Raw genomic sequence first — 27,738 nt, forward strand, 5'->3', positions numbered from 1 at the left:
CAGCCCTGGTTTGAACACCAGAAAGCATTAAGCCCTCACATTCACCCTACAGAGAATTGTCAAAGGTTTTTTTTTCCCCATTACAAATAGAACATTCACTTGCTAATTCACTAGAGTAACAATTAAAAATGAATTTTCCAGTTCAGCTATTTTGGACTTAAATTTGAAATTCCCGTCTAATTCCTAATTAAGTTAATTTTGGCAGATATCACGGAGATGGCTGGCTCTCATGTGCATTTCTTGGTCTGGAGAAAAATCCTGCTGAAGAGAAAAATATTTTTACCTGTATCTATATTTTTGATCAGTTTGCACCTGTATGTGTGAGTCTATGTATACTATTATATTACATACATGTGCAAATGTAAAAATGTGTTATACTGTTGGAGCGAACCACCTGGTAACCCGACCGGCTACCTCCACTAATTCCCTTCCACCAGCTGATCAGAAACCATTTAAAATCCAAAGAGACCCAGTAACTGGACGAGACACAGGTCTGGAGGTACAACTCTGACAATCTTTATTGAAAACAGGCTTTTTTTATGCACAGACACCCGCAGGGGTCTCCATTCATTCAGTACAAATTCCTAAGTCCCAGGCTGGTGGGGGGTGGCTTACAGCAGATAACCATCTCACACTCTAGGAGATACCAACTGGACAATAGTTACCCACATTAAAACATAGTACATACAGGGGGGACACTTAGGGGCTCCACGCCCCTGGAAGGGAAGGGGTCACACATATCAGACACATATCATTGGATAGCCCCGGTTCCCCTATGGGATCCCTGCAAATAGCAGGGCTATCAAATGTTCAGAGCCCGAGAAATCATTGTCTAAAGTCTGGGGCTCGAGGCTCTGTACATCCCCGAAATTTGTTCCTGGGAGTTGCTTGGTTTAGTCCGGTGAATTCAAACTTCACGCCTAAACCAAGCAACAACCAATCAGCTGAAAGGGCGCAAACGAAATCGCGCCAATTAGCGCTCGGGGAGGAGTTTTGCCACCCAATCCGAAGAAAGGGTGCGAAATTCGGTTGCACCAATCGGCGCTCAGGGAGGAGAGGGGTTTCGCTGCCCTATCAGACAAAGGGTGGAAGGCGCTCCTTCTATGATTGGTCGCCCCAGGAGAATTGCGTGAACCCAGTTTGAATGGGAGTCCCTTCTCCCATTGGTCGGCACAGACTTCCAGACGGCCAGTGGGGACTCTGCGGCTGTGAAGCCGACTCACAGCCCCAGGGTTCCTGCTGGGGCTCACGCCTTTCCCCGGCGGCCGCCGCCTCCACTGAGGCAGACCCCGGGGGGAGCGCTCTTTGTGCATCTACGATCCTGGCCTCGAAGCCCTCGGGTAGAGAAATAGTGATTATGGCTCCTTTAGGAGTAGGTTAGGGTGATCCAGACCACTAGAATCCCAGAAGGTATCCCCACCAACATCAGGAACCTGTCCCTGGAGTCCCGGTGCAAAGCCACAACAAGGAAAGCGTCCCTTTTCGGGATCCGAACGCTCCCCCTGGTGGTCACCCAGGGGAATGCTCTCCTTCGCGGCCACCCAAGGGAGCGCTCATTAATTACTTTCCCTGCGGATTCACACCTATGTTGCAAGTGCGAACATTCTGATAAATTGGTGGGAACGTTCTAATGGGGCACTGGGGGTGGTCCTCGTTCGAGAGGCGCACGGGCTCCAGGCGCCGGAGTACCCCCGCACGGTAAAAAGGCATATTACACAGTTAAAATAAAACTACATGGGGAAATACACATTTTATAATGGGGAATCTATGAATACAGCGGAGGGCAATTCACGTACAGCCAGCGGTCCTGCCACAACTGTATGCTGACATAGGTCTTCTAAACGTGTATAGCTATATTATATACCCCTGCCAGTGTTCATGCTTTTTTTATATTACAGATCATTCTAAAATCATATCATTACTGAGGGTGTTAATGTTGTAAAGCTCTGTTATCACTCACTGCACACAATCCCTATGATGTTAATGTTTTAGTATATTGCAATTCTACTAGGTGGCACATATTTTCGCATTTTTTTCAAAAATTGACAAGCTTTTTAAATGACCACAATCTGCTGGAAACACATTCCAAATAATTTATCTACAGAAGTCATTAAAGTCTACGAGAAGTTTTGTTGATAAATAATTTGAAAGGTTTTTCTACCTGATTGTGATCATTTAAAAGCTTATGCAAAAGAATTAAATCAAGGCCTCCGTGTTTATTATTTTGAACATTTGTCACAAGCCTTGTACAGGACAGTAGCATTTTTACTTCGCTGCTTAATATGGTCTCCATATTTTATTTAGTTTATATTGCCTACAGTGCCAATGGGGTTATATATTAAAGTAAGAACGGTCGCAAATTCAAAGTGAGTTTTGAATTTAAGGTCAAAGTGGGAAAAAGTCAGCTATGTTTCCAGTTTGGCTACTTGAATTCACTATGAATTCCTGACCACTCTCAATTTAGTAAATAACACTGTAAGTGTGAAACTTTCCTAAATACTAATAATGTAAACGTATAACATTCTGTAACTTTGTATTAAACAGACACAGCAAACTAGGAAAAGAAAAATAACATTTATTACCTTGTCATGATCATACAAAAAAGGAATATATGCATTAAACACGAACAGTAAATTGTTACAGTGAAGTCTGAATTAATATATGTATGTACATATTTTATTTATATTACATAAGGAGAACATTAAGGTTTAATCCACAAACACTGGGGGAAACGGCACAAAATCAATTGTACATAAGGCAATTTTTATCCAAAAGTTGAAATAATGTGAATTACCTTCCAATAGTTAACACTGGAAATGATTAGACAGAGAACTAACAAGGGCCTGAGATTTACCGCTGAGATGTTCAATTAGTGATTGAACAGAAATATTTATAATTTATAGAACAAAATGTTAGTATACAAATGAAATGCTATTTGCCTTCCAATTACAAACTACACATAATTCTCCATCAGCAAAACTTGGTATACAATGAAATGGATCGCTGAATTAAGTAATCAAGATGCACAGAACTCCTAATTCCACTTGGATTTTTTTTTTTGCTGCCCATGCACCAGTTTAACACTGTCCTGCACATTGGGGCTATCACATGGCATCCATTGTCTGTGACAGTTGCGATCTGTTACTGTATTGGTATTTTATTACTGTAATAGTTAGACAACGTTATCCTTTGTATTGTGTGTGCTAACTATGATCACTGTTAATGTTACCCAAATAACATTTTACATCATTAATATAACATCACGCATGGTGCTGGAAGAAATGAATCACCACAATGCAGCTCAATGGCCTTCCAAATTCCCACTGTAATTTGCAATGTAGTCAGGTACCTGGGTAGGAAGAGGACATAGAAAAGCATTAGGGAAATAATGCATAGGCAGCATAAATTGATGCATCTATGAGTGCTGTGTAATTATGTCAAACTTTTTATTTTATTTTTGTCAAGAGATTACATTTTCCCAACAAGGAGTCATTTACAATGTCAAAACTGGGACTTAGATCACAATACCTTGGCCTTAAAGATATACACATTTAACACATAATCCTGCTGCTGTTGTAGTGTCTGTAAATGTACACTAAAACTACGGTATTGTTTAAATTATTACAATTCTGCAATGTGAAAACTCCAAGCACCTCAAGCACTTATGCAGTTTTAGTGGAAGGGGTGCCGGATCCTGTCTCCCTTAAAGGAACACTATGGTCACCTAAATTACTTTAGCTAAATAAAGCAGTTTTAGTGTATAGATCATTCCTCTGCAATTTCACTGCTCAATTCACTGTCATTTAGGAGTTAAATCACTTTGTTTCTGTTTATGCAGCCCTAGCCACACCTCCCCTGGCTATGATTGACAGAGCCTGCATGAAAAAAAAAAACTGGTTTAACTTTCAAACAGATGTAATTTACCTTAAATAATTGTATCTCAATCTCTAAATTGAACTTTAATCACATACAGGAGGCTCTTGCAGGGTCTAGCAAGCTATTAACATAGCAGGGGATAAGAAAATCTTAATTAAACAGAACTTGCAATAAAGAAAGCCTAAATAGGGCTCTCTTTACAGGAAGTGTTTATAGAATTCTGTGCAAGTCACATGCAGGGAGGTGTGACTAGGGTTCATAAACAAAGGGATTTAACTCCTAAATGGCAGAGGATTGAGCAGTGAGGCTGCAGGGGCATGTTCTATACACCAAAACTGCTTCATTAAGCTAAAGTTGTTCAGGTGACTATAATGTCCCTTTAATCATATTAATGACAGTTGCAGAAATGTGTTACATGTCTTACATCTCCCTCCCACCAGCTGCCATTAGCTCACTAAATTGTTTAATTTGTGTTTCTCGTGAATAAACATATTGGCAAGAACAGAATTATTTCGAGTTTATACTAAGAACCAAGAAGAGAAGACCAAGATTGGAAAAAGATACTCAGTTGCCTTCTCATCGTTGGGTCCAGGAAAATGGGAGCAAACAAAAGGTGTGGATAATTTTCATTAGTTTTACTTATGTTTTTTTTAAAAATACTTTTTCTTTAATGCATTGGAAAAGGTGCACCAACGACAGCCTGTGTCATCCTTTTTAAATGTAATTACTGGCTGGGTAATGATTATAGTTGACACAGGCCTTGATTTAATAGAATTTGATAAGCTTTTCAAATTATTTAATACATTTTAACTTTTATAATTATGTTCTCAAAATATTTAAAGACAGATAATAAAAATATATATATCATATATAAAAAAAAATACTAATATATCAAAATATTAAGATACTTTTCATACAATTATATCATTGTAAACATTTATACAAAAATATTAAATCAATTGAAAATCCCATCCAATAATATTAAATCATGGCCATAATGAGTTACCTAAATATACACGAATATTTTAATTACTGAAAAAAATGTTTTACACTATTTTAGTTATTATACTACAATGTTAGTTTTATAAATGTGCTGTGCTGCATGCAAAAATACAATGTAATACAAATATTCAAACCTCAAAACTTGTTGTGTATTTGACTTTTAAACATATTATGTTCTCAAATTTATGGAAAATCTAAAATTACGCACATGTAAATGTCTGTCTTCTCTTTTTACATTTATATATATTTATTTTTGTATTACCTATGTGTTAAATGTTAATATTAAATAATTTATAGAAAAAAAAACAACCAAAGAAAAGTAATAATTACCAGAACACATTCAGAAGTATTCTTTTTTTTTTTTGTAATTAGAGTGTATAAAGATCCCTCAACAATTACCTGCAACATTAACGTTTTTTCCGAACTGACTTCTTCATGATTTTCTTTTAATTCCGGAGATGTGCTTTTCTTCTCTTGGACCTTCCATTATATTAGGTGTCAATAATGACGACTTTGAAAACCAACTTGTTTGAAGTTTTCCAGAAGATATCAGAAGTAGGCTGTGAAGCATGTCTTCAACGTGTGCGTTAGACATAGGTTCATTTACAAAATGGACTATCCATCTTTTTCGTGATCTCAAGTCCTCAAGCCTAGTTCGTAACATGCTTACAGGTTCTGAACCTCTGTATGGCACTTCCTCAACAGCCTGTTTCCTGTCTACATTAAAATTATGTGCTAGTACTGCAAGGGCAGTTTGGGCCTCTGCTGAATCCAATCCTGAGTGGACCCATTTTGTTCTATATTTTAACATTAGGCTATGGAATGCATCAATTGCATCCGAATGACAGTACATGGTAAGGCTATTCAAGTCTTTTTGTAGTTGAGCGTCCCTGACAATGTCATGAAGCTGAAAGAATGCTGGGCTTGCTTTTTTTAACCACTTAATTTTTTTCTTTTCTTTTTCACGAATTGTTTCGTGTGAGCATGCATGATACAAGCTTGTTCCTTCCCATGTGTGTTGATCAATCACATGATACAGAACAGAGTCCCACCTCTCCCTAAGACTTTCAATATTGCAGTCACATGTCTGTATACACCACCAAAAATGTTTTATTACTGGTGTCACCCAATCTACCAAGTCTTTACAATTTTCTTTTTGGCTTGCAGCTAGCAATTTATTTCTCAAACTATTTGCGCAATGCCAGACATCATATTGATGGCTAATATCTGGGTATTTCTCGGTCATTAGCGTTTTTATTCCATCATCTTTGTCAGACGCCATTATGTGGACCTCGTAATCGTTGTCCAATACCCTGTCAAGACACAATTGGAAAGCATCTTGTTCCATGGTGGCAGAAGAGGCCCCTTTACTTAATTGTACCGTTTGAAAGTCTACAATTTTTTTGGTTGCCGAATCCATCAGTGTGTAATTACAAAACATGGCTGCGTGTCCAGTGCTATTAGAATGTCTGTCACTTCTCAGGCACAATAACCTAGGACGCATCTCTTTTCTTAAATTCCCCTGCTCTATCTGCCAATGATGATAAATTGTTTTGTATAGATGCTTGTTCTGGAACCCACGGTATGCGCTTTCGGAGATAATTTGCAAACCAAGAATATTGCTCATCTCTTCCACTTTCCTAAAGTTACTTCCGCTAAACAAAACAGATGCTGAAAATAGTAGGTTTCCGACTGCAAATTTTGAGAGTCGAGGCTGACTCTGCCAAAGAGGAAACTTGTGACCTTTGGAGCAATAACCAGTAACTGAAAGGAAAGTGCCCTCGACTTTCTTTAATGTTCTCTTTACAGGCGCATTACATTTCATCTTTGATGCACAACTCATTTTTAACAAAAGGTCATCGAGGCATGACTCGAATACTACAAATTTTCGTTCATTGATCATTTTCTTCTCTTTACTCATTGCTACAGGTTTGTGGAAAGAGGATACGGTAAAATCCATCGCACTGTCGGGTTCGTTAATATTTTCCTTCATCCCATCAGTATTACAAATAACGGACGGTCCTGTTTGTAAAGGTGTTCCATCGTGCAGTTCAAAAACAAATTCCAGAGGTAGATCTTTTAAAGAAAGGCATGTTCCGTCCTCGGATACAACTTGGTGTTGATTATTTAAGACTCCACTGACCGTCGGACCACTTGCTTTTGTTGGCGTCGATGTGAACGACATCTCAGAATCACTTTCACTTGTCTCTGTATAACTCATTTTCTTTGAATAGCTGTGATCTCGTTCTAAAGCACATTTGTCAGCCACAGTATACTGAACTTCTGGACATTGAGTTGAAACACACAGAGCAAATGGAGAGTCAGTTTGTGTACCAAAATCCCTCGTTTCAACAAGATCATCAGTTGATGTACTTGCTTCCACACAAATCCGTATCAAACCTGAAGCGGCGGCAGCATTCATTTGCTCTAATTGTTTTTCTTTTTCTCGCCTTAATTTTTTTGCTGGTCTGTAAAATATGATTTCGTCCACTTGTTCTTTCCCTCCCGTTTCAAATATAGTAGGCACGACATCATCCCTTAAGATAATTTTACCCCCTTTAGGGACGTAACAACTTGCCGCAAAGTGTTTTGAACAAAGTCTGTAATTGTTCCGAAAACTGTCGTCTAGAACCACTTTTGAAATTGCATCGAGATCTTGGAAAGTCTGTCCTGTCGCTTCCAGCCACTGCTTTATTCTTTCAAGATTTTTAGGAAAGACGTGAAGAGTTACTTCTGGATTGGTGTCTTTTTGTCCGGTTTTGCTCTGGCATTTTTTAATAATGCACTTTGGCATTTTTTTTTTTACTGCAAATATAAAAATATTTTTGAATATATTTATATATATATATATTTACATATATATATAAAAAAACAAACATAAAAGCAGATTGGTCAAGTGTCTTGTCTTTCCATTTTTCCTGTAAAACACACACAGGCTCCATTACTACATTAGATTATTTGTAAAATATATTTAAGGTTGTATATGGATTCTCCATGATTTAGCCAGAAGACCAGCATCCATCACGCCAATTATCTCTCGACAAACGTCTTACTTGCTAGGGGTTACATCCCCACTGCTGCAGCATTGCAAAAATACAATAAAGGTATTTATGAGAGATTCTGTAAGACAGCTAACCTCAGCGGGATCTTCCCTTTTATGCAGAGGACACCAGGGTGCAATAGATCACCACAACCGTCTCACACATACACATGGAAATGCCTTGGGCATCTCCTACTCATCTCGTGAGAGGATGACCACAACGTCAGCCATCAATTAAAATTAAAATAACTTTTATTACAAACTGACTAATATGCTCCAGAGTTAAAAACTCAGGAAAAATGTTGTCTTTAAAATAAAATATGGGTCATGCATTATAAAGGAAAATAATCTTGGTGAATGTTTGGAATTCTGTTACAAAGATATCACAGTAAATTTGATTCACGCGATGGATGCCATTTATAAAAGGTGAGAATATTCATTTGTATCTACTGAGCTCATAGTAATTGTGCCACTAAACACACACTCTACCTACACTATGCATGGCAGAATTCACAGGCAGCAGTCATAAAACGCAGACAGCTACCACTGCACATATTTACATGTTTGATGGGTGTTGTATTTATGTGGTTTATCATTTCAATATGTGTGCAACCGTTTTATATTAAAAAAACAAACAAAAAAACAACAAACATTTATTTATATGGAGATCTTTTGTTCAGTTTTACACAATATATTTAACAATATTTGCTTTATTTGTATATAAAATCCAAAAAGTAAACTCAAACTCCAATAACTGATTAATCATGCAAATGAAAGCATTCTTAATAGAAACAGAACATGGATTTTCAAGAAATTCGTACTAACATTGCTGTAATACGTTTATTGTTTTTATAGAACAAGTATGGAATTCTTACTGAGTAATGGCTGAAAGACTGCTGCTAGAGTACAGTAAGGATTCAGCAGTGAAATCAAGAGGACAAGGGTTCTTCCTTCTGCGTCTTGGGAAAATCTGTGAATCCTCAGTCCAAACTGTGAAATAATAGCAACAATAGACAAGTGAACAAGATTATATAAGACATTAACAAGAAATGAAAAGGAACCTTACACAGTACTAAAAATGATCTTTAAAATTAAACAGCAGTAAATTCACGGTAATATACAGACGGACATCTTTCATCTGTGTTGCGGTTAACCACCGGATTTGTCCTCTAAACCCGAGACCAAATTCTAGCAAAATAGGCACAACTCCAAATCAGTGTACAAGGCCTTAAGACAGACATGATTATATGTCATACAAGCATTAAATATATTGTAAGATTTAACTTACCGGAATGGGAATACTCCGATAGGAATCTCAAAGTTCTTTAGTGAAGAATGTAGTTGTGTCTGTTCTCCGGTGTCAGTAATACATTGTGTTTAGTTATTTTCTACAGTCTTGAGGACAAAGGCTGAAAAATGAACAAAATATAAAAAATTTAAATGTATTATTTGTAGACAAGATTAGAAATATATATATATAAAATTTTACTGGTATATGTATCTAATGGATTAGTAAATTTCAGGATAAAACATTAAAATGAACACGAATAGGAAAATGCCTTTTTAATAATATAAATTACTCACGCTTTTGTTATGCTAATATTATGTGACAAAGACATCTTCTATCACTGTAAACGGAATGATGAGTGTGTGTGTGTGTGTGTGTGTGTGAAACTGCCAGGGTTACATTAAAGAGAATTCAAAAAGTGAATTTTTTGGCCAAAGCAGCAGAGCTTAGCTAAATCAGATAATCTTTCTGGTTCATCTATTTTGATCTTAAATTTGAAATTTACTTTGAATTCTCACTTCAGTGAATAACTCTGTTACACATGGAGATGTATTCACAGAACTGGGATTTGTATGGAAACTGCAAATTCTGGACCGAAAAAAATCTAATTGTAGAACTCCTACTCAGATTTTTTCAGTTAGTTGCGCCTAAATTTCGCAAGTGCTGGCCAATGCTCCACAATTCCTGCTTTAACGAATAAGCCCTACAATGTTAAACAAATTAAGTCATACTCAGCATAAAGTTTATATATGGCCAACAAAACACAAACGCTCTTCATCGTGTTAAACACAGATTTCATAGCATTAGCGATAAAATCTCAAACATACACAAAGCGTCATCCATGCTATTCATAGTGTGTCACATAAACACTCTGAAACTGCTTCACACAAAATGCTTAATTCCCTAAATTCCAGATTATAGTGAACTGAACACCAAACTGCAAAAATGTAGGCTATAATATCGAAGAATTCTTCCAAATCAGCGCTTTTTGTCTAGCTATTTTACTTTGGGTTTAAAAATAAATACACGCTATAAAAATCACACACAAAATCAAAATAGTTGGGAAGAGAAGAGGCTGAATTACACTCTAAGTACCATAACCACTATGGCTATGCTTAGGGTATAGTAAAATTAATCTTCTTTCTCCATAGTATAAAATCACCTTTTTTTGTGGGAGAAGAAGAGGCCACACGACTTAAATGTACTGTCTGAAAGTCAAGAAAGCTATGTGGCAGAATTTATCAGTGTGTAATTACAATTACAGCTGTATGTCTGGTGCTATTACAATGCCTGTCACTTCTCAGGCATATTAACATAGAACACATCTATTTTCTTAAATGTTTGTTCCCTATCTGCCATGAAGATGGTTTATCCTGCACACATGAGGCTTGTTCTGGAACCCGTGGTATGTACTTCATGACAGGGCTTTATAAATTTGCTGTTAATATAGGAGCCTGCTTAAAAAAAGTAAGGAGCCAGTTTTTTTCAACGATAAAAATACAATTCGTAAAAGGGACACTATAGTCACCAGAGCCATTACAGCTTAATGTAGTGGTTCTGGTGTCTGTAGCCTGTCCCTGAAGGCTTATCAATGTAAACACTGCCTTTTCAGAGAATAGACCGTGTTTACATTGCTGGCTAGTTACCCATCTAGTGGCAGTCACTCACACCGACACTAGAGGTGCTTCCTGGTAGAGGTGCTGCACCAGCATGCAGCGTCTGAACATTTCCCATAGAGATGCATTGAATCAATGCATTTCTAGGAGAAGATGCTGATTGGGGCAGCATTTTGCCGTGCATGCACAATAGCTTTGCATGGGAAAACATTGGAATGACTGATATCATCAACATCGATTATCTCAGCCATGGAGGCGGGCCAGCCCCAGAATGGGAAAAAAGTGCGTAAAAACACCTTTTCATGTGATCGGATGGGGGCTGGTCACCTAAATACACAGTTACTGACAGACATACACACAGTTACTGACAGACATACACACAGTTACTGACAGACATACACACAGTTACTGACAGACATACACACAGTTACTGACAGACATACACACAGTTACTGACAGACATACACACAGTTACTGACAGACATACACACAGTTAGTTACTGACAGACATACACACAGTTAGTTACTGACAGACATACACAGTTAGTTACTGACAGACATACACACAGTTAGTTACTGACAGACATACACACAGTTACTGACAGACATACACACAGTTACTGACAGACATACACACAGTTACTGACAGACATACACACAGTTACTGACAGACATACACACAGTTACTGACAGACATATACACAGTTAGTTACTGACATACACACAGTTAGTTAGTGAGATACACAGTTACTGACAGACATACACACAGTTACTGACAGACATACACACAGTTACTGACAGGCATACATACAGTTACTGACAGACATACATACAGTTACTGACAGACATACACACAGTTAGTTACTGACATACACACAGTTACTGACAGACATACACACAGTTACTGACAGACATACACACAGTTACTGACAGACATACACACAGTTAGTTACTGACAGACATACACACAGTTACTGACAGACAGACATACACACAGTTACTGACAGACATACACATAGTTACTGACAGACATACACACAGTTACTGACAGACATACACACAGTTAGTTACTGACATACACACAGTTACTGACAGACATACACACAGTTACTGACAGACATACACACAGTTAGTTACTGACAGACATACACACAGTTAGTTACTGACAGACATACACACAGTTAGTTACTGACAGACATACACACAGTTACTGACAGACATACACACAGTTACTGACAGACATACATACAGTTACTGACAGACATACACACAGTTACTGACAGACATACACACAGTTACTGACAGACATACACACAGTTACTGACAGACATACACACAGTTACTGACAGACATACACAGTTACTGACAGACATACACACAGTTACTGACAGACATACACAGTTAGTTACTGACATACACACAGTTAGTTACTGACAGACATACACAGTTACTGACAGACATACACACAGTTACTGACAGACATACACACTGTTACTGACAGACATGCACAGTTACTGACAGACATACAGTTACTGACAGACATACACACAGTTACTGACAGACATACACACAGTTACTGACAGACATACACATTGTCTTTTACACTGCTAAAAGTTTGTATTATTTGATTTAATTAAATTTATATCCAAACAGCCTCCCTACATTAGGGAAAGCTGGAGTGGATCCTTTCCCTCAGGTCCAGTGTGGCTGCTGTGATCCTTTAATCTTCAAGCTCTTCTTGGTCTGCTCCTTCACGTGCTGTTTAGTGATGCCAGGGCCAGACGGACGTCATATTCCTGTTCCCGGCATTACTGCAGGGTGCGAGGGAGCAGAGTAAGAAGATGACAGCTCCCTTGCCACTACCGCCATTGCACATAGCCATCCGCCTCGGGGGGGGGGGGAGGGGGGGCAGGGCAGGCAAACAGCCAGGCTCTAGGAAAAAATTCCTAGTCACCATGGCGACTTGGGTTCTGTCAAGCCCTACTTTATGAGACTACTAGAAACCCAGGAATATTAAGCAATATTACATTTCCAAGTTTTGCGTGTCGCTGCTCACTCTACCAGAGAGGAAACGTTGGAGTTTTGGAGCAATAACCTGTAACTGAAAGAAAGGTTCTCTTCACTTTCTTTATTGTGCTGGTTACAGGTGCATTACATATCACACTTTAAGCAGAACTCATTTTTAACAAAAGGTGTTCAAGGCACGGCCTAATGAATAAATACTGAAAATAAGCCAATGTTGATCATTTTTTAGCAGGGCTTGACAAATTTGCTTTGATTCTAGGAGCCAACTAAAGGTAGGAGCCTGTTTTTTTTTTTTTTTTTTTAAACAGAGTTTAATTTTCAACAACAAAAATATCCTTATAGTCACCAGAACCACTAAAGCTGAATGTAGTGGTTCTAGTGTCTATAGCCTGTCCTTGCGGGCGTTTCAATGTACACACTGCTATTTCAGAGGAAAGGCAGTGTTTCATTGCTGCCTAGTAACACCTCTAGTGGCAGTCACTCAGTAGAGGTGCTTTCCAGTCTAGTGCTACATCTCTATGAGGAGATGCAGATTGGTGCAGCAAATAGCAAAGCATGCGTCATAGCCTTCAATGGCAATTCATTAGATTGGCCAAGATGATCAAACTGCAGTAAGTCAGGCACGGTGTTGGAAAAAATATTAGTGATGCCGCGGCAGGAGTGACATCATATTCTGGCTCCCAGCATCAAAGCAAGGCACAGGAGGGACCAGATCAACAAGATTCCATCTACCTCGCCACCTGGCTCCATTCTTCACAGCCAGCGTCATCCCTCCACTCTCCCCCTGCCTGCTGTCCACCTCTGAGGGAACGGGCTGACAAAATCCAGGCACCAGGACAAAGCTTCTAGTCGCTTGGGATTTGTCAAGCCCTGCTTAAATTCAAAATTTTAACACAGTTAGGAAAGAAAAAAAATAAAATACAGGGTAATGAATAGAAAAATAGGAAACAGTGCAAATCTCTCCCCAACTGCTAGTTAAAGGGAAACTCTAGTGCCAGGAAAACGATCCGTTTTCCTGGCACTGGAGGGTCCCTCTCCCTCCCACCCCCCAATCCCCAGTTGCTGAAGGGGTGAAAACCCCTTCAGTGACTTACCAGAGGCAGCGACATGTCCCACGTCGCTGCTTCCTCCTCCCCCGCCGCTCCTCCTTCTGCTTACGTCGGCCGGTGGGCGAGACTGATCTCGCCCACCGGCCGAGGAGACCTAATGCGCATGCGCAGCAATGCCGCGCATGCGCATTAGTGCACCCCATAGGAAAGCATTGAAAATGAATTTCAATGCTTCCCAATGGGGAATAGAGCGACGCTGGAGGTCCTAACACAGCGTGAGGACGTCCAGCGACGCTCTAGCACAGAAAACCTGTGCTAGGGACCAGGAAGTTCCCTCTAGTGGCTGTCTAATAGGGAGGACTTAACCCTGCAAGGTAATTATTGCAGTTTAAAAAAAAAAAACTGCAATAATTACACTTGCAGGGTTAAGGGTAGTGGGAGTTGGCACCCAGACCACTCCAATGAGCAGAAGTGGTCTGGGTGCCTAGAGTGTCCCTTTAAGATGAAAAATATATATGTATAAGGGGGAGAGGTGACTGAATATGGGAAGGTAGTGTGGAAGTAGGTAGTGGAAATATTCAAAAGTATAACAAAAGCGTTAAGGGGAAGAAACAGAAAGAAGAAAATGTAGCTGGAAGAACAGGGAGTTAAAAGGGCTACTTAGCAATGACCCGAAGTCCCCTAAGTATGTGTATAACATTCCATATGCCCGTACTCTTATTAGAAGCTGCAAAAAGCTCCTCAACTGAACTCTGACTGTCTAGTATAGAACTCAAAAGAGGTTCCAATGGGCTCTCATTGGGAGCCTCACAGATAGAATTCAAGCAAGAGAGGAGGAAAAAGGTCCACAGGACATCATATCTCAATCTATATAAGAGAGGTTTAATTATGCGACGGACTACATAGTGTAGAGAAGAGAAAAAAGTAGACATGTGCAATTCGTTTCGTTCCGAATGTCAGTTCGGACGAATTTCAGGCAATTCGGACATTCAGATATTTCCGAATGTCCGAATAGCTGAATTTCCGAAGCACAGTATTGCTGAAGTACTAATATACCTACCCAGTGGAAGAATGTTACACTGTATACAAGTTTAAATAAAAAGTATACAAACATAGCCAGGATTCAGCTGTAGGCATTTCCAACACTTACAACAATCAAGTAACATACATTCATAGAAAATGTAAGTTACTTAGCCAGTCAATGTAATGACAGGAATGAATAAGTAGATAACTCCCTAACTCCCACGGTATTAGGGAGCTATCTACTAAAAGGCTGAAAGACCTGAATTGGTCTTTCAGCCAAAATTACTAATACTAAGTAAAGATTACGTAGTATTAGTAAATTATGCCCCTACTCGCTATACTGCGAGTAGGGGTATGTCTAGTAAACAGTGAGCAGCCCGTGGCTGCTCACTGTAAAAAACAAACAAAAAAAAACTAAGTGGCCCCCCTCCCTTGACGCGCGAATGGGGGCTTTTAAACTAAAGGGGGACCTATTGCCCCCCCCGGCCCCCACCCCTGAGCGGTGGGTGGGGGCCCTAAATTAGAATAAGGGGGGGACCTATTGTTCTCCCCACCAGGCCCCACCCCTGAGCGGTGGGAGGGGGCCCTAAATTAGAATAAGGGGGGGGACCTATTGTCCTCCCCCCTGGCCCCCACCCCTGAGCGGCGGGTGGGGGCCCTAAAGTAAAATAAAAAGGGGGTGAACCTATTGTCCCCCTACCCGGCCCCCATCCCTGAGCGGTGGGTGGGGGCCCTAAATTACTTGAAGGGGGAGACCTATTGTCCTCCCCCCCGGCGGCAGGTGGGGGTCCTAAATAAAAATACACCCCGCGCGCCCCAGGTGACTAGGGGTCCCCAATCCCCTAGTCACCCCCACCCAAAAAAATTATTAAAATTCCTACCTACCCCCCTCACCCTAAAAATAGTGAGTGGGGAACAATAATTAAGTACCTATAAAAAAATAAAAAAAATAAAACTTACCATTTGATGTCTTCTTTTTTCTAAAAATCTTTTTTCAGCCCCAGAAAAGGCCAAATAAAAAGCCATAAGAACCATCACACTAAAAAAAACAAAAAAACTTTCAATGAACCAATCAGAGTGTTGTTTTGAGTCAAATTACACAGCGTGGGAAAATTCGAAAGAACTTTCCCACGCTGTGTAAAATGACACAGAGCACTCTTTTTGGCTGGATTTCAAGCTAACCAATCAAAGTGCTGTGACAGGTAAATGTAGAGACTTACCTGTCAGTCTCTTCATTTACCTGTCAGAGCACTCTGATTGGATGGCTTAACCAATCAGAGTGCTCTGTGTCATTTTACACAGCGTGGAAAAGTTATTTGGAATTTTCCCACACTGTGTAATTTGACTCATAACAACACTCTGATTGGTTCATTGAAAGTTTTTTTTTTTTTTAAAGTATCGAAAGTTTTTTTTTTCATTGAAAGTATTTTTTTTTGTGTGCTCTGAGCCTAATTGCAGGGTGGGGAAAGGCTTTATAAGCCTTCCCCTGCCCTGCAGAGCTGAGTTTGAGCGGAGCCCTCCATGGGTGAAGTTGGATTCTTTTTTTTTGCACTCTTTTTTTTTTTAAGTGCGACGGTTATTATGGTTTTTATTTGGCCTTTTCTGGGGCTGAAAAAAGAAGATTTTTAGAAAAAAGAAGACATCAAATGGTAAGTTTTTTTTTTTTTTACAGGTACTTAATTATTGTTCCCCCCTCACTATTTTATGGAGGAGGTGACTATTTAGGTCCCCCCCTTTCAGGTAATTTAGGGCCTCAACCCACAGTCTGGGGTGGGGGCCAGAGGGGGTGACAATACTTCTCCCCCCCTTTTATTTTACTTTAGGGCCCCCACCCGCCGCTCGGGGGTGGGGGCCAGGGGGGGAGGACAATAGGTCCCCCCCTTTAAAGTATTTTAGTGCCCCCACCCACCGCTCAGGGGTGGCGGTCGGGGGTAGGAAAATAGGTCCCGCCCCTATTTTACTTTAGAGCCCCACCCGCCGCTCAGGGGTGGGGACAATAGGTCCCCCCCCCTTGAAGTAATTTAGGGCCCCCACTCGCCACTCAGGGGTGGGGGCAATGGGGTCCCCCTTTCAGTTTAAAAGACCCCACTCGTGCAGCACGGGTGGCGGCTCAGGAGGGGGGCCCTGTTTTTGTTTTTTTTGTTAACAGTGAGCAGCCAAAGGCATATATGTCCCTACTCGCGGTATAGCGAGTAGGGGCATCATTTACTAATACTAAGTAATTTTTACTTAGTATTAGTAAATTTGGCTGAAAGACCAATTTAGGTCTTTCAGCCTTTTGGTAGATAGCGCTCTAATACCGTGGGAATTAGGGAGTTATCTACTAAGCGGCTGCACGAGAACATACGAAGTCCCAAAATTCCAATGTCCCGAAATTCCGATGGTGCCGAAGTTCCGAATGCTGAACTGAAATGAATTTTTTCCCCATGCACATCCCTAGAAAAAAAGTATAAGTGTGAATGGAGAGCATAAAAGAAAAAAAACTAGTGTGCTAGGAGGTTTGCTTTTAAAAGATGAACTCGGCCAAACCACGGAAAAAGGCTCTTGGCCCAGTCTCTCGGGTCAGAGGAAGAAGAGAGATCTTATGGGCCAAGGGTAATCATCTGGGGAGAGATTTTATCAATATTTTTTCCTCTTTGCTAATTGTTTTAATTTTGAGAACAGTGAATACTGCAAAATGTCACTGTCAGGATCATTAACATTTTCCTACATTCTGACAGTATTCTAGATGGTTCAGTAATTTGTCAATGCACCCCATAGTGCAAATCAAAAACAATTCCAGAGGTCAATCATTGAAAGGGTTACTCGAACCAAAAAAAGTCTCTTAACACAACACTATTGCTACTTGTTGTAACCCTTTCTAGCAAGACCCCTTATTTAAAAAAAAAAAAAATAAATAAATGATAGAAAAGAAAACTTACCTTTAACTAGTCAAGAGGCAAGGTAGATCTCCATGTAGCCTGATTTTCTTACTCCGACTTCACTGTCCCACAGACTGAGGGATGTCAGAGACAGGGCTGAGGGAGGACTTGGGACTTCATGGAGGTACGTGTGTGCAGTTTGTCAGTAAGAGTAAGAGATGTCAGTATGATGTCTCATACTGAAATGCTGCACATACAGACACCAACATTACCATTACTTTATCTCTCATTTACGAGTTACTGTTCATTATTTACAAAACTCCACAGACTGTGAAAACACTTGCATTGCTTGGAATTGACATGAAATTAAACAGCTTCCCAGAAGCATTTGACTTGGCTCCATAAAATCCATTCCTTTGGGTAGCAGACAGTGAGTGATATCTCAGCTACAATATACAGAGTAGCTTCTGGTTGTTGAAACACAGAGGGAACAGAGAATCAGTTTGTGTGCCACAGTCCCTAACTCCTGTGAGATCATCAGTTAAACGACTGGCTTCTATTCCAATCGTCATCGAATGGCAAGAAGTTGCAGCATTGCTCGGATTGTTTTTCTTTTTCTCGGTTCCATTTTTCCCCTGGTCTGTGAAGTATGACTTCATCCGCTTGCTCCTTTGCGCTTCTATCAAACACAGTCAGCTCAAAGTCAGCTTTTTTTTTTAAAATCACTTTAACCCTTTCCAGACATAACCATCTGCTGCAAAATGTTTTAAATTAAGGCCTCAATTTAGCAAACTTCCCAAATGAATCAATACTGTTAGAAAGATGTTTCAAAAGTATTGAATCCTTTGGAAAGCTTATTAAATCAAAGTAAAAAAAAAAAAACGGTATTACAAAGAAAGCGATTACCTAGCACCACTTTTGAAATTGTATTAAAAACCTTGGAAAGCCTGTCCTGTAGCTTCCAGCAATTGCTTTATTGTTTCAAAGGTTTTTTTTTTTGTTGTTTAAAAAAAAAAAAAAAAAAATCATGAAAATATGCTGTGTATTTTGTGAAAACAAAAACAAGTGATCTCTACTATTACAATACATTATCTGCAAAATAAAGGAGACAGTACCAAATACCACAGTCATCTCTCTGCAAACATCTTACATCCTCACTGCTTCTGCATTCACAGGCATAAACAAGAATACAATAAGGGTCATTAGGAAACATTCCACCAGACAGCAACCATAGTGGGTCACATGCAGAGGACACCACCATCTTCTCAGGCATGCTGGAATAATAATCTTGATCATCTTCTCCAAGCACACAATATTGTTACACATTACAAGCGGCTGCACGAGAACATACGAAGTCCCAAAATTCCAATGTCCCGAAATTCCGATGGTGCCGAAGTTCCGAATGCCGAACTGAAATTTACACACACTCTACATACAGTCTCACACACTATAAACTCCGTACTTCTCAGGCACCTGCTAAAACATGGGCAACATCACACATCGATTTTCATGGCTGTGAAACAGTTTGACTAATTTAACCTGAAATTTGAGGTGTTTCTACCAAACATATGGTATATATGGTATGGTATCTGCACATTGTGTGCGAAAATAGGCAAACTATAGAAATTCTCCTACTCAGTTATTTGTGACTAATATCCCCTCCTCAATTCTCTAGGATTCCTGTATTCCTGGTAAATAAACCCAAATGTGGTAGTTCCTCAGAGAAAATGTTCTAACAAATAACTGGTCCACCAAAATAACCATCAATCGAAGCAAACTAGATAAATAACAATAATATGGAAAAGCTGCTGTTTGTCAAAGAATAATACCGCCATATTCTCACACTATCCATTAGCCGGAAGAGGAAGAACTTGATACGCCAAAAGATACAATTTATAATTTAAAAGACATTATGCACATTGTAATTGTACATTTGTGTTGACCCTTATAATGTTTGATATGTCTATCCTACGTATATCCTCTGTCCGTACTCCCGCCTCTAATGCTCGCCTTCAAGACCTGCACCGTTCCTGTGGAACTCCCTTCCCTTTTCTGTTAGACGCTCACCTAATCTCCATACCTTCAAAAAAATATTAAAAACTCACCTTTTCACAAAAGCGAATCAATTAAACTGTTAATGGCTTCAAAAAAACCCACACTAAGTCTTCATTGAATACTATTCTACCAATCTACTTCACTAATACTTCCCTTACCTTCCGTGTCACTTTACCCAACTCCCTCTACAGGGCCGGACTGGCCCACCGGGATACCGGGAAATTTCCCAGTGGGCCGCGGCACCTGGGGCTGGGCTAACCGCCCTAATCAGCAATCAGGCTCCTGTAATCCCGGCGGTCATGTGCGAGCTGTTCGGCCGCACAGGGCCCCATGGGAGAAGGGGGAGCCAGGCGGCCGGCACAGCTCACACATGGCCGGCCGGGATTATAAAAAATGTTTTTTTTTTTAAACTGCGGCGGGGGCGGAGTTAGCGTGCGGGGGCGGAGCCGAGCGTGTGGTGGGGCGGAGCTTAGCGTGCAGCAGGGGCCCTGGTAACTGCTGCATGGGAAGCAGGAAGGAGTCCCTGTTTCCCCAACAACCAGCCTCCAGGAGCTCCAAGGGATGTGGAGGTAAGAAGCAGATCAGTGTGTCTGTGTGTGACTGTGTGTGTGTGTGTCTGTCTGCCTGTGTGTGTGACTGTGTGTGTCTGTCTGTCTGCCTGTGTGTGTGACTGTGTGTGTGTGACTGTCTGCCCGTGTGTGTGTGTCTGTCTGTGTGTGTTGTGTGTGACTGTCTGCCTGTGAGTGTGTGACTTTCTTCGTGTGTGTGTGTGTGTAAGTGTGTGACTGTCTGCCTGTGTGTGTGGCTGTCTGCCTGTCTCTGTGTGTGTGTATGTCTGCCTCGGTGTCAGTGACGGTCTGCCTGTGTGTGGCTGTCTGCCTGTCTCTGTGTGTGTGGATGTCTGCCTCGGTGTCAGTGACTGTCTGCCTCTGTGTGTGTGGATGTCTTTGTGTGTGCGCGCATCTGCTAGTGAGAGAGCGAGAGAGCTTCTGTGTGTGTGTGTCTGCGCGCGCGCATCTGCTAGCGAGGGAGCCTCTGTGTGTGTGCGCCTGCTAGTGAGTTTGTTTGTGTGTGTGCCTGCTAGTGAGTGAGCTTGTATGTGTGTCAGGGAGCTTGTCTGTAGGCATCATGTGTGTGTGCATGTTAGTGAGCTTGTATGTAGGGAGCATGTGTGTGTCAATGGGCTTGTCTGTAGGAAGAGTGTGTGCACATCAGTGAGCTTGTCTGTAGTGAGCGTGTGTGTGTGACAGTGAGCTTGTCTGTAGTAAGCTTGTGTGTGTATCAGAGTTTGTCTGTACTAAATTTGTGTGTGTGCCAGTAACCTTGTCTGTGTGTGTCATTGAGATTGCCTGTCAATGAGCCTATTTGTTTGCATCAGTAAGATTGTCTGTGTGTGAGTATGCTTTACTGTATAATTGAATTACCCTGAAAGGACTAATATTTTGAATTAGAAGAAGAAATGTATCAATAATATATATGTGTATATATATATATATATATATATATATATATATATAACACCCTACATAACACAATGACTTATGGGGCTGGCATAGATTTTTTTCCAGGGCTGCTTCGTATCCCCAGTCCGGCCCTGACCCTCTAGCATGTAAGCTCACTGAGCAGAGCCCTCAATCCCTCTGTTACTGTGTCACTATACCCCACTCCCTCTAGCATGTAAACTCACTGAGCAGGGCCTCAATCCCTCTATTTCTGTGCGTCAAACTTGTCTGGTTACAATCACATTTTTGTTAGCCCACCCATTGTACAGCGCTACGGAGTTTTTTGGCGCTTTATAAATATAATAATAATAAAAATATGTCAATGTCTATGCAGTATGACTCTTAGAAAGAGGATTCCAGTAAGTTGAATGGACCCTTAACTGTTCCAATAATTTTCTGGCTTTAAAGCCAGGATGAAGAATTTAACGGTCTACCATTATGTCAAGTTGGACTGATATAAAGTGTTCATCACACAGACTAACCCATTTTTTGCTTATTATAAACTTAGAAGCTTACAGTAACTTAATTAACTTTGACCAAATTTGAACTGGATGTCAACCCCTTTGCAGAAATTAAATTAGGAGAAAAGTTTTAGTGCATCACAACCACTCTGATAATCTGTAGTAGTTATGGTGCCTGGAGTATCATTTAGCATGATTTGATTACCCCCACCCCCCAATTTTTTTTTAAATCCCTAGAAGCTAGAATACAGATCAGAAATCTAAATAATTGAACAGGTAACTCTAAAATATATGTATCCAAACTAAAAGTATATATACATATCTATATATATATATAAATATATAAAAAAAACATAAGTTTTATTTATTACCAACTCAAAATTAACCAATAATTTATTCCTCCACATACTCATTTACTATGATAAAAGAGAAAACACTAACCCTGAAGTCTCTTAGGCCTCAAAACTATCCCATAAAAGTAAATAAGTTCAGTAAAGTATATTTAACCTCCAAGATTAAATCACAAATAATAATTACATATTTAGTTTCTCCAAAACCTACATCTCTAAGCAATGTATCCAAACTGCCCTGTACCTCCACTCCATCACAGCCACTAAGCACATCTCTATAATACTCACCCCTGAGCAGTGAGAGGTGTCAGCATTAAATTATATACTCACCCCATATAACCCACCCCTGAGCAGTGTGAGGTGTCAGTATTAAATTATATAATCACCCCTATAACCCACCCCTGAGCAGTGTGAGGTGTCAGTATTAAATTATATAATCACCCCTATAACCCACCCCTGAGCAGTGTGAGGTGTCAGTATTAAATTATATAATCACCCCTATAACCCACCCCTGAGCAGTGTGAGGTGTCAGTATTAAATTATATAATCACCCCTATAACCCACCCCTGAGCAGTGTGAGGTGTCAGTATTAAATTATATAATCACCCATATAACCCACCCCTGAGCAGTGAGAGGTGTGTGCATTAAATTATATACTCACCCCTATAACCCACCCCTGAGCAGTGTGAGGTGTCAGTATTCAATTATATAATCACCCATATAACCCACCCCTGAGCAGTGAGAGGTGTGTGCATTAAATGATATACTCACCCCTGAGCAGTGTGAGGTGTCAGTATTCAATTATATAATCACCCCTATAACCCACCCCTGAGCAGTGTGAGGTGTCAGTATTAAATTATATAATCACCCCTATAACCCACCCCTGAGCAGTGAGAGGTGTCAGCATTAAATTATATACTCACCCCATATAACCCACCCCTGAGCAGTGAGAGGTGTCAGCATTAAATGATATACTCACCCCTATAACCCACCCCTGAGCAGTGAGAGGTGCCAGCATTAAATGATATACTCACCCCTATAACCCACCCCTGAGCAGTGTGAGGTGTGAGCATTAAATGATATACTCACCCCATATAACCCACCCCTGAGCAGTGAGAGGTGCCAGCATTAAATGATATACTCACCCCTATAACCCACCCCTGAGCAGTGTGAGGTGTCAGCATTAAATGATATACTCACCCCTATAACCCACCCCTGAGCAGTGAGAGGTGTGAGCATTAAATGATATACTCACCCCATATAACCCACCCCTGAGCAGTGAGAGGTGTGAGCATTAAATGATATACTCACCCCATATAACCCACGCCTGAGCAGTGTGAGGTGTCAGCATTAAATTATATACTCACCCCATATAACCCACCCCTGAGCAGTGAGAGGTGCCAGCATTAAATTATATACTCACCCCCTATAACCCACCCCTGAGCAGTGAGAGGTGCCAGCATTAAATGATACACTCACCCCTATAACCCACTCCCTCTAGCATGTAAACTCACTGAGCAGGGCCTCAATCCCTCTATTTCTGTGCGTCAAACTTGTCTGGTTACAATTACATTTTTGTTAGCCCACCCATTGTACAGCGCTACGGAGTTTTTTGGCGCTTTATAAATATAATAATAATAAAAATATGTCAATGTCTATGCAGTATGACTCTTAGAAAGAGGATTCCAGTAAGTTGAATGGACCCTTAACTGTTCCAATAATTTTCTGGCTTTAAAGCCAGGATGAAGAATTTAACGGTCTACCATTATGTCAAGTTGGACTGATATAAAGTGTTCATCACACAGACTAACCCATTTTTTGCTTATTATAAACTTAGAAGCTTACAGTAACTTAATTAACTTTGACCAAATTTGAACTGGATGTCAACCCCTTTGCAGAAATTAAATTAGGAGAAAAGTTTTAGTGCATCACAACCACTCTGATAATCTGTAGTAGTTATGGTGCCTGGAGTATCATTTAGCATGATTTGATTACCCCCACCCCCCAATTTTTTTTTAAATCCCTAGAAGCTAGAATACAGATCAGAAATCTAAATAATTGAACAGGTAACTCTAAAATATATGTATCCAAACTAAAAGTATATATACATATCTATATATATATATAAATATATAAAAAAAACATAAGTTTTATTTATTACCAACTCAAAATTAACCAATAATTTATTCCTCCACATACTCATTTACTATGATAAAAGAGAAAACACTAACCCTGAAGTCTCTTAGGCCTCAAAACTATCCCATAAAAGTAAATAAGTTCAGTAAAGTATATTTAACCTCCAAGATTAAATCACAAATAATAATTACATATTTAGTTTCTCCAAAACCTACATCTCTAAGCAATGTATCCAAACTGCCATGTACCTCCACTCCATCACAGCCACTAAGCACATCTCTATAATACTCACCCCTGAGCAGTGAGAGGTGTCAGCATTAAATTATATACTCACCCCATATAACCCACCCCTGAGCAGTGTGAGGTGTCAGTATTAAATTATATAATCACCCCTATAACCCACCCCTGAGCAGTGTGAGGTGTCAGTATTAAATTATATAATCACCCCTATAACCCACCCCTGAGCAGTGTGAGGTGTCAGTATTAAATTATATAATCACCCCTATAACCCACCCCTGAGCAGTGTGAGGTGTCAGTATTAAATTATATAATCACCCCTATAACCCACCCCTGAGCAGTGTGAGGTGTCAGTATTAAATTATATAATCACCCATATAACCCACCCCTGAGCAGTGAGAGGTGTGTGCATTAAATTATATACTCACCCCTATAACCCACCCCTGAGCAGTGTGAGGTGTCAGTATTCAATTATATAATCACCCCTATAACCCACCCCTGAGCAGTGTGAGGTGTCAGTATTAAATTATATAATCACCCATATAACCCACCCCTGAGCAGTGAGAGGTGTGTGCATTAAATTATATACTCACCCCTGAGCAGTGTGAGGTGTCAGTATTCAATTATATAATCACCCCTATAACCCACCCCTGAGCAGTGTGAGGTGTCAGTATTAAATTATATAATCACCCCTATAACCCACCCCTGAGCAGTGAGAGGTGTCAGCATTAAATTATATACTCACCCCATATAACCCACCCCTGAGCAGTGAGAGGTGTCAGCATTAAATGATATACTCACCCCTATAACCCACCCCTGAGCAGTGAGAGGTGCCAGCATTAAATGATATACTCACCCCTATAACCCACCCCTGAGCAGTGTGAGGTGTGAGCATTAAATGATATACTCACCCCATATAACCCACCCCTGAGCAGTGAGAGGTGCCAGCATTAAATGATATACTCACCCCTATAACCCACCCCTGAGCAGTGTGAGGTGTCAGCATTAAATGATATACTCACCCCTATAACCCACCCCTGAGCAGTGAGAGGTGTGAGCATTAAATGATATACTCACCCCATATAACCCACCCCTGAGCAGTGAGAGGTGTGAGCATTAAATGATATACTCACCCCATATAACCCACGCCTGAGCAGTGTGAGGTGTCAGCATTAAATTATATACTCACCCCATATAACCCACCCCTGAGCAGTGAGAGGTGCCAGCATTAAATTATATACTCACCCCCTATAACCCACCCCTGAGCAGTGAGAGGTGCCAGCATTAAATGATACACTCACCCCTATAACCCACCCCTGAGCAGTGAGAGGTGCCAGCATTAAATGATATACTCACCCCTATAACCCACCCCTGAGCAGTGTGAGGTGTCAGTATTAAATGATATACTCACCCCTATAACCCACCCCTGAGCAGTGAGAGGTGCCAGCATTAAATGATATACCCACCCCCGAGCAGTGAGAGGTGCCAGCATTAAATTATATACCCACCCCATATAACCCACCCCTGAGCAGTGTGAGGTGTTAGTATTAAATGATACACTCACCCCATATAACCCACCCCTGAGCAGCATTAAATTATATCCTCACCCCTATTACCCACCCCTGAGCAGCATTAAATGATATACTAACCCCTATAACCCACCCCTGAGCAGTGTGAGGTGTCAGTATTAAATGATACACTCACCCCTTATAACCCACCCCTGAGCAGTAAGAGGTATCAGCATTAAATGATACACTCACCCCTATTACCCACCCCTGAGCAGTGAGAGGTGTTAGTATTAAATGATACACTCACCCCATATAACCCACCCCTGAGCAGTGTGAGGTGTTAGTATTAAATGATACACTCACCCCATATAACCCACCCCTGAGCAGTGTGAGGTGTTAGTATTAAATGATACACTCACCCCATATAACCCACCCCTGAGCAGTGTGAGGTGTTAGTATTAAATGATACACTCACCCCATATAACCCACCCCTGAGCAGTGTGAGGTGTCAGTATTAAATGATACACTCACCCCTTATAACCCACCCCTGAGCAGCATTGAATGATACAATAAATCCATGTTGGGAGCTGTGACCCCTCCAGCCCAGAGATGGGAATAATGGGAACCAAACCCTCTATCTGAGTAAATCAAAGTACAGCTAGGTCTGGCTGCCCTGAGACTCAGTGCTTACTGAATACTGATAACCAGACCCTGTCACTGGCTGGAAGGTACAGATAGAAAGCACTCACACCATCCATTTTCCCGCACAATAAAGGGTCCAGAAGCCACAAAAACTAGCCATCAGTCACTTCCGGTTCAGGTGTTCAACAACTTCCGGTTGTCAGAATCCATCTACTTCCGGTATGCGTTCCAGTTGCGTTCCATTCCACGATTCTGTCATTACTTGTTTATATTAAACACTATTAAAGTGTTTCATTTGCCTTGCTGGTTGCTGACTATCGGGATCCCGTTTTCCCCATCCCTCCGCTGTGATGCCACTAGTGTCCCATCTGGCCTTAGTGAAAGCATTGTGTAAGGCCAGCTGGTATATGATTATTATTATTATGAATTATTATTATTATTATTATGAATTATTATTATTATTAATTATTATTATGTACAGTCAGGGCATGTTTGATCAAGGTTAGAAATTGTTTTTTTTCCCAATCAAATCCAATCTGCTCAGCGAGTTATTTATAGCGAAATGATCTACAACTTAATTTTAAAATGTGGACAATATCGACTTAAAACATGTTGTGGCTTTTCTTGTTTAAACTTTTTTTTACCATGTTTTTTTTTTTTTAACTCAGTTTCAATGTTCCTTTGAACCTCCTAATAAAAAGAGTAGTATTCCTTTAAGAAAACAGTAGATAGTCATTATTATTATTTACTAAACTCTCTACATTGCAGCAAAAATGCAAAACAAAATATCCGAACTGTGACTGTAGCTGAGTTGTAGAATTTACCCAGAACAGCCATTTCAGCATTTTGCCATTCGATTTTATTTCATTGCAATGTGTAATTTCATGAATAACACAGTTATAACAATATATTTATGTTTATAATTTATAAATTTTAAAAAAACTATTTATTAAATACTGCCCAAAACATCAAAGTTGTGCCTTTATATGAGTTGGACATATTGTGTTTTCAAATCAGCACTTGTTTGTCTAAATGGTGCAGTTAATTTTCAATTCACTCCAATTTGG

General features: G+C 40.2%; 1 protein-coding gene and 1 long non-coding RNA gene across 2 annotated transcripts; both read right to left on the reverse strand.

The window, feature by feature from the left end:
- Positions 1-3,068: 3,068 nt before the first annotated feature.
- LOC134574530 (uncharacterized) lies at positions 3,069-7,674 on the reverse strand. Its single transcript, XM_063433643.1, has 2 exons — positions 5,278-7,674; positions 3,069-3,349 (listed from the first exon to the last, which is right to left on the reverse strand). The coding sequence occupies exon 1, from the start codon at positions 7,670-7,672 to the stop codon at positions 5,312-5,314; it is 2,361 nt and encodes a 786-aa protein (XP_063289713.1). The 5' UTR covers positions 7,673-7,674; the 3' UTR covers positions 3,069-3,349; positions 5,278-5,311.
- Positions 7,675-8,879: 1,205 nt separating this feature from the next.
- On the reverse strand, positions 8,880-26,850 carry LOC134574599 (uncharacterized). Its single transcript, XR_010085470.1, has 3 exons — positions 26,779-26,850; positions 9,207-9,327; positions 8,880-8,908 (listed from the first exon to the last, which is right to left on the reverse strand). It is a non-coding gene; the product is annotated as an uncharacterized LOC134574599 (long non-coding RNA).
- Positions 26,851-27,738: the final 888 nt, after the last annotated feature.

The sequence above is a fragment of the Pelobates fuscus genome, chromosome 10, assembly GCF_036172605.1.
Source record: "Pelobates fuscus isolate aPelFus1 chromosome 10, aPelFus1.pri, whole genome shotgun sequence".
NCBI classification, from domain to species: Eukaryota; Metazoa; Chordata; class Amphibia; order Anura; family Pelobatidae; genus Pelobates; species Pelobates fuscus.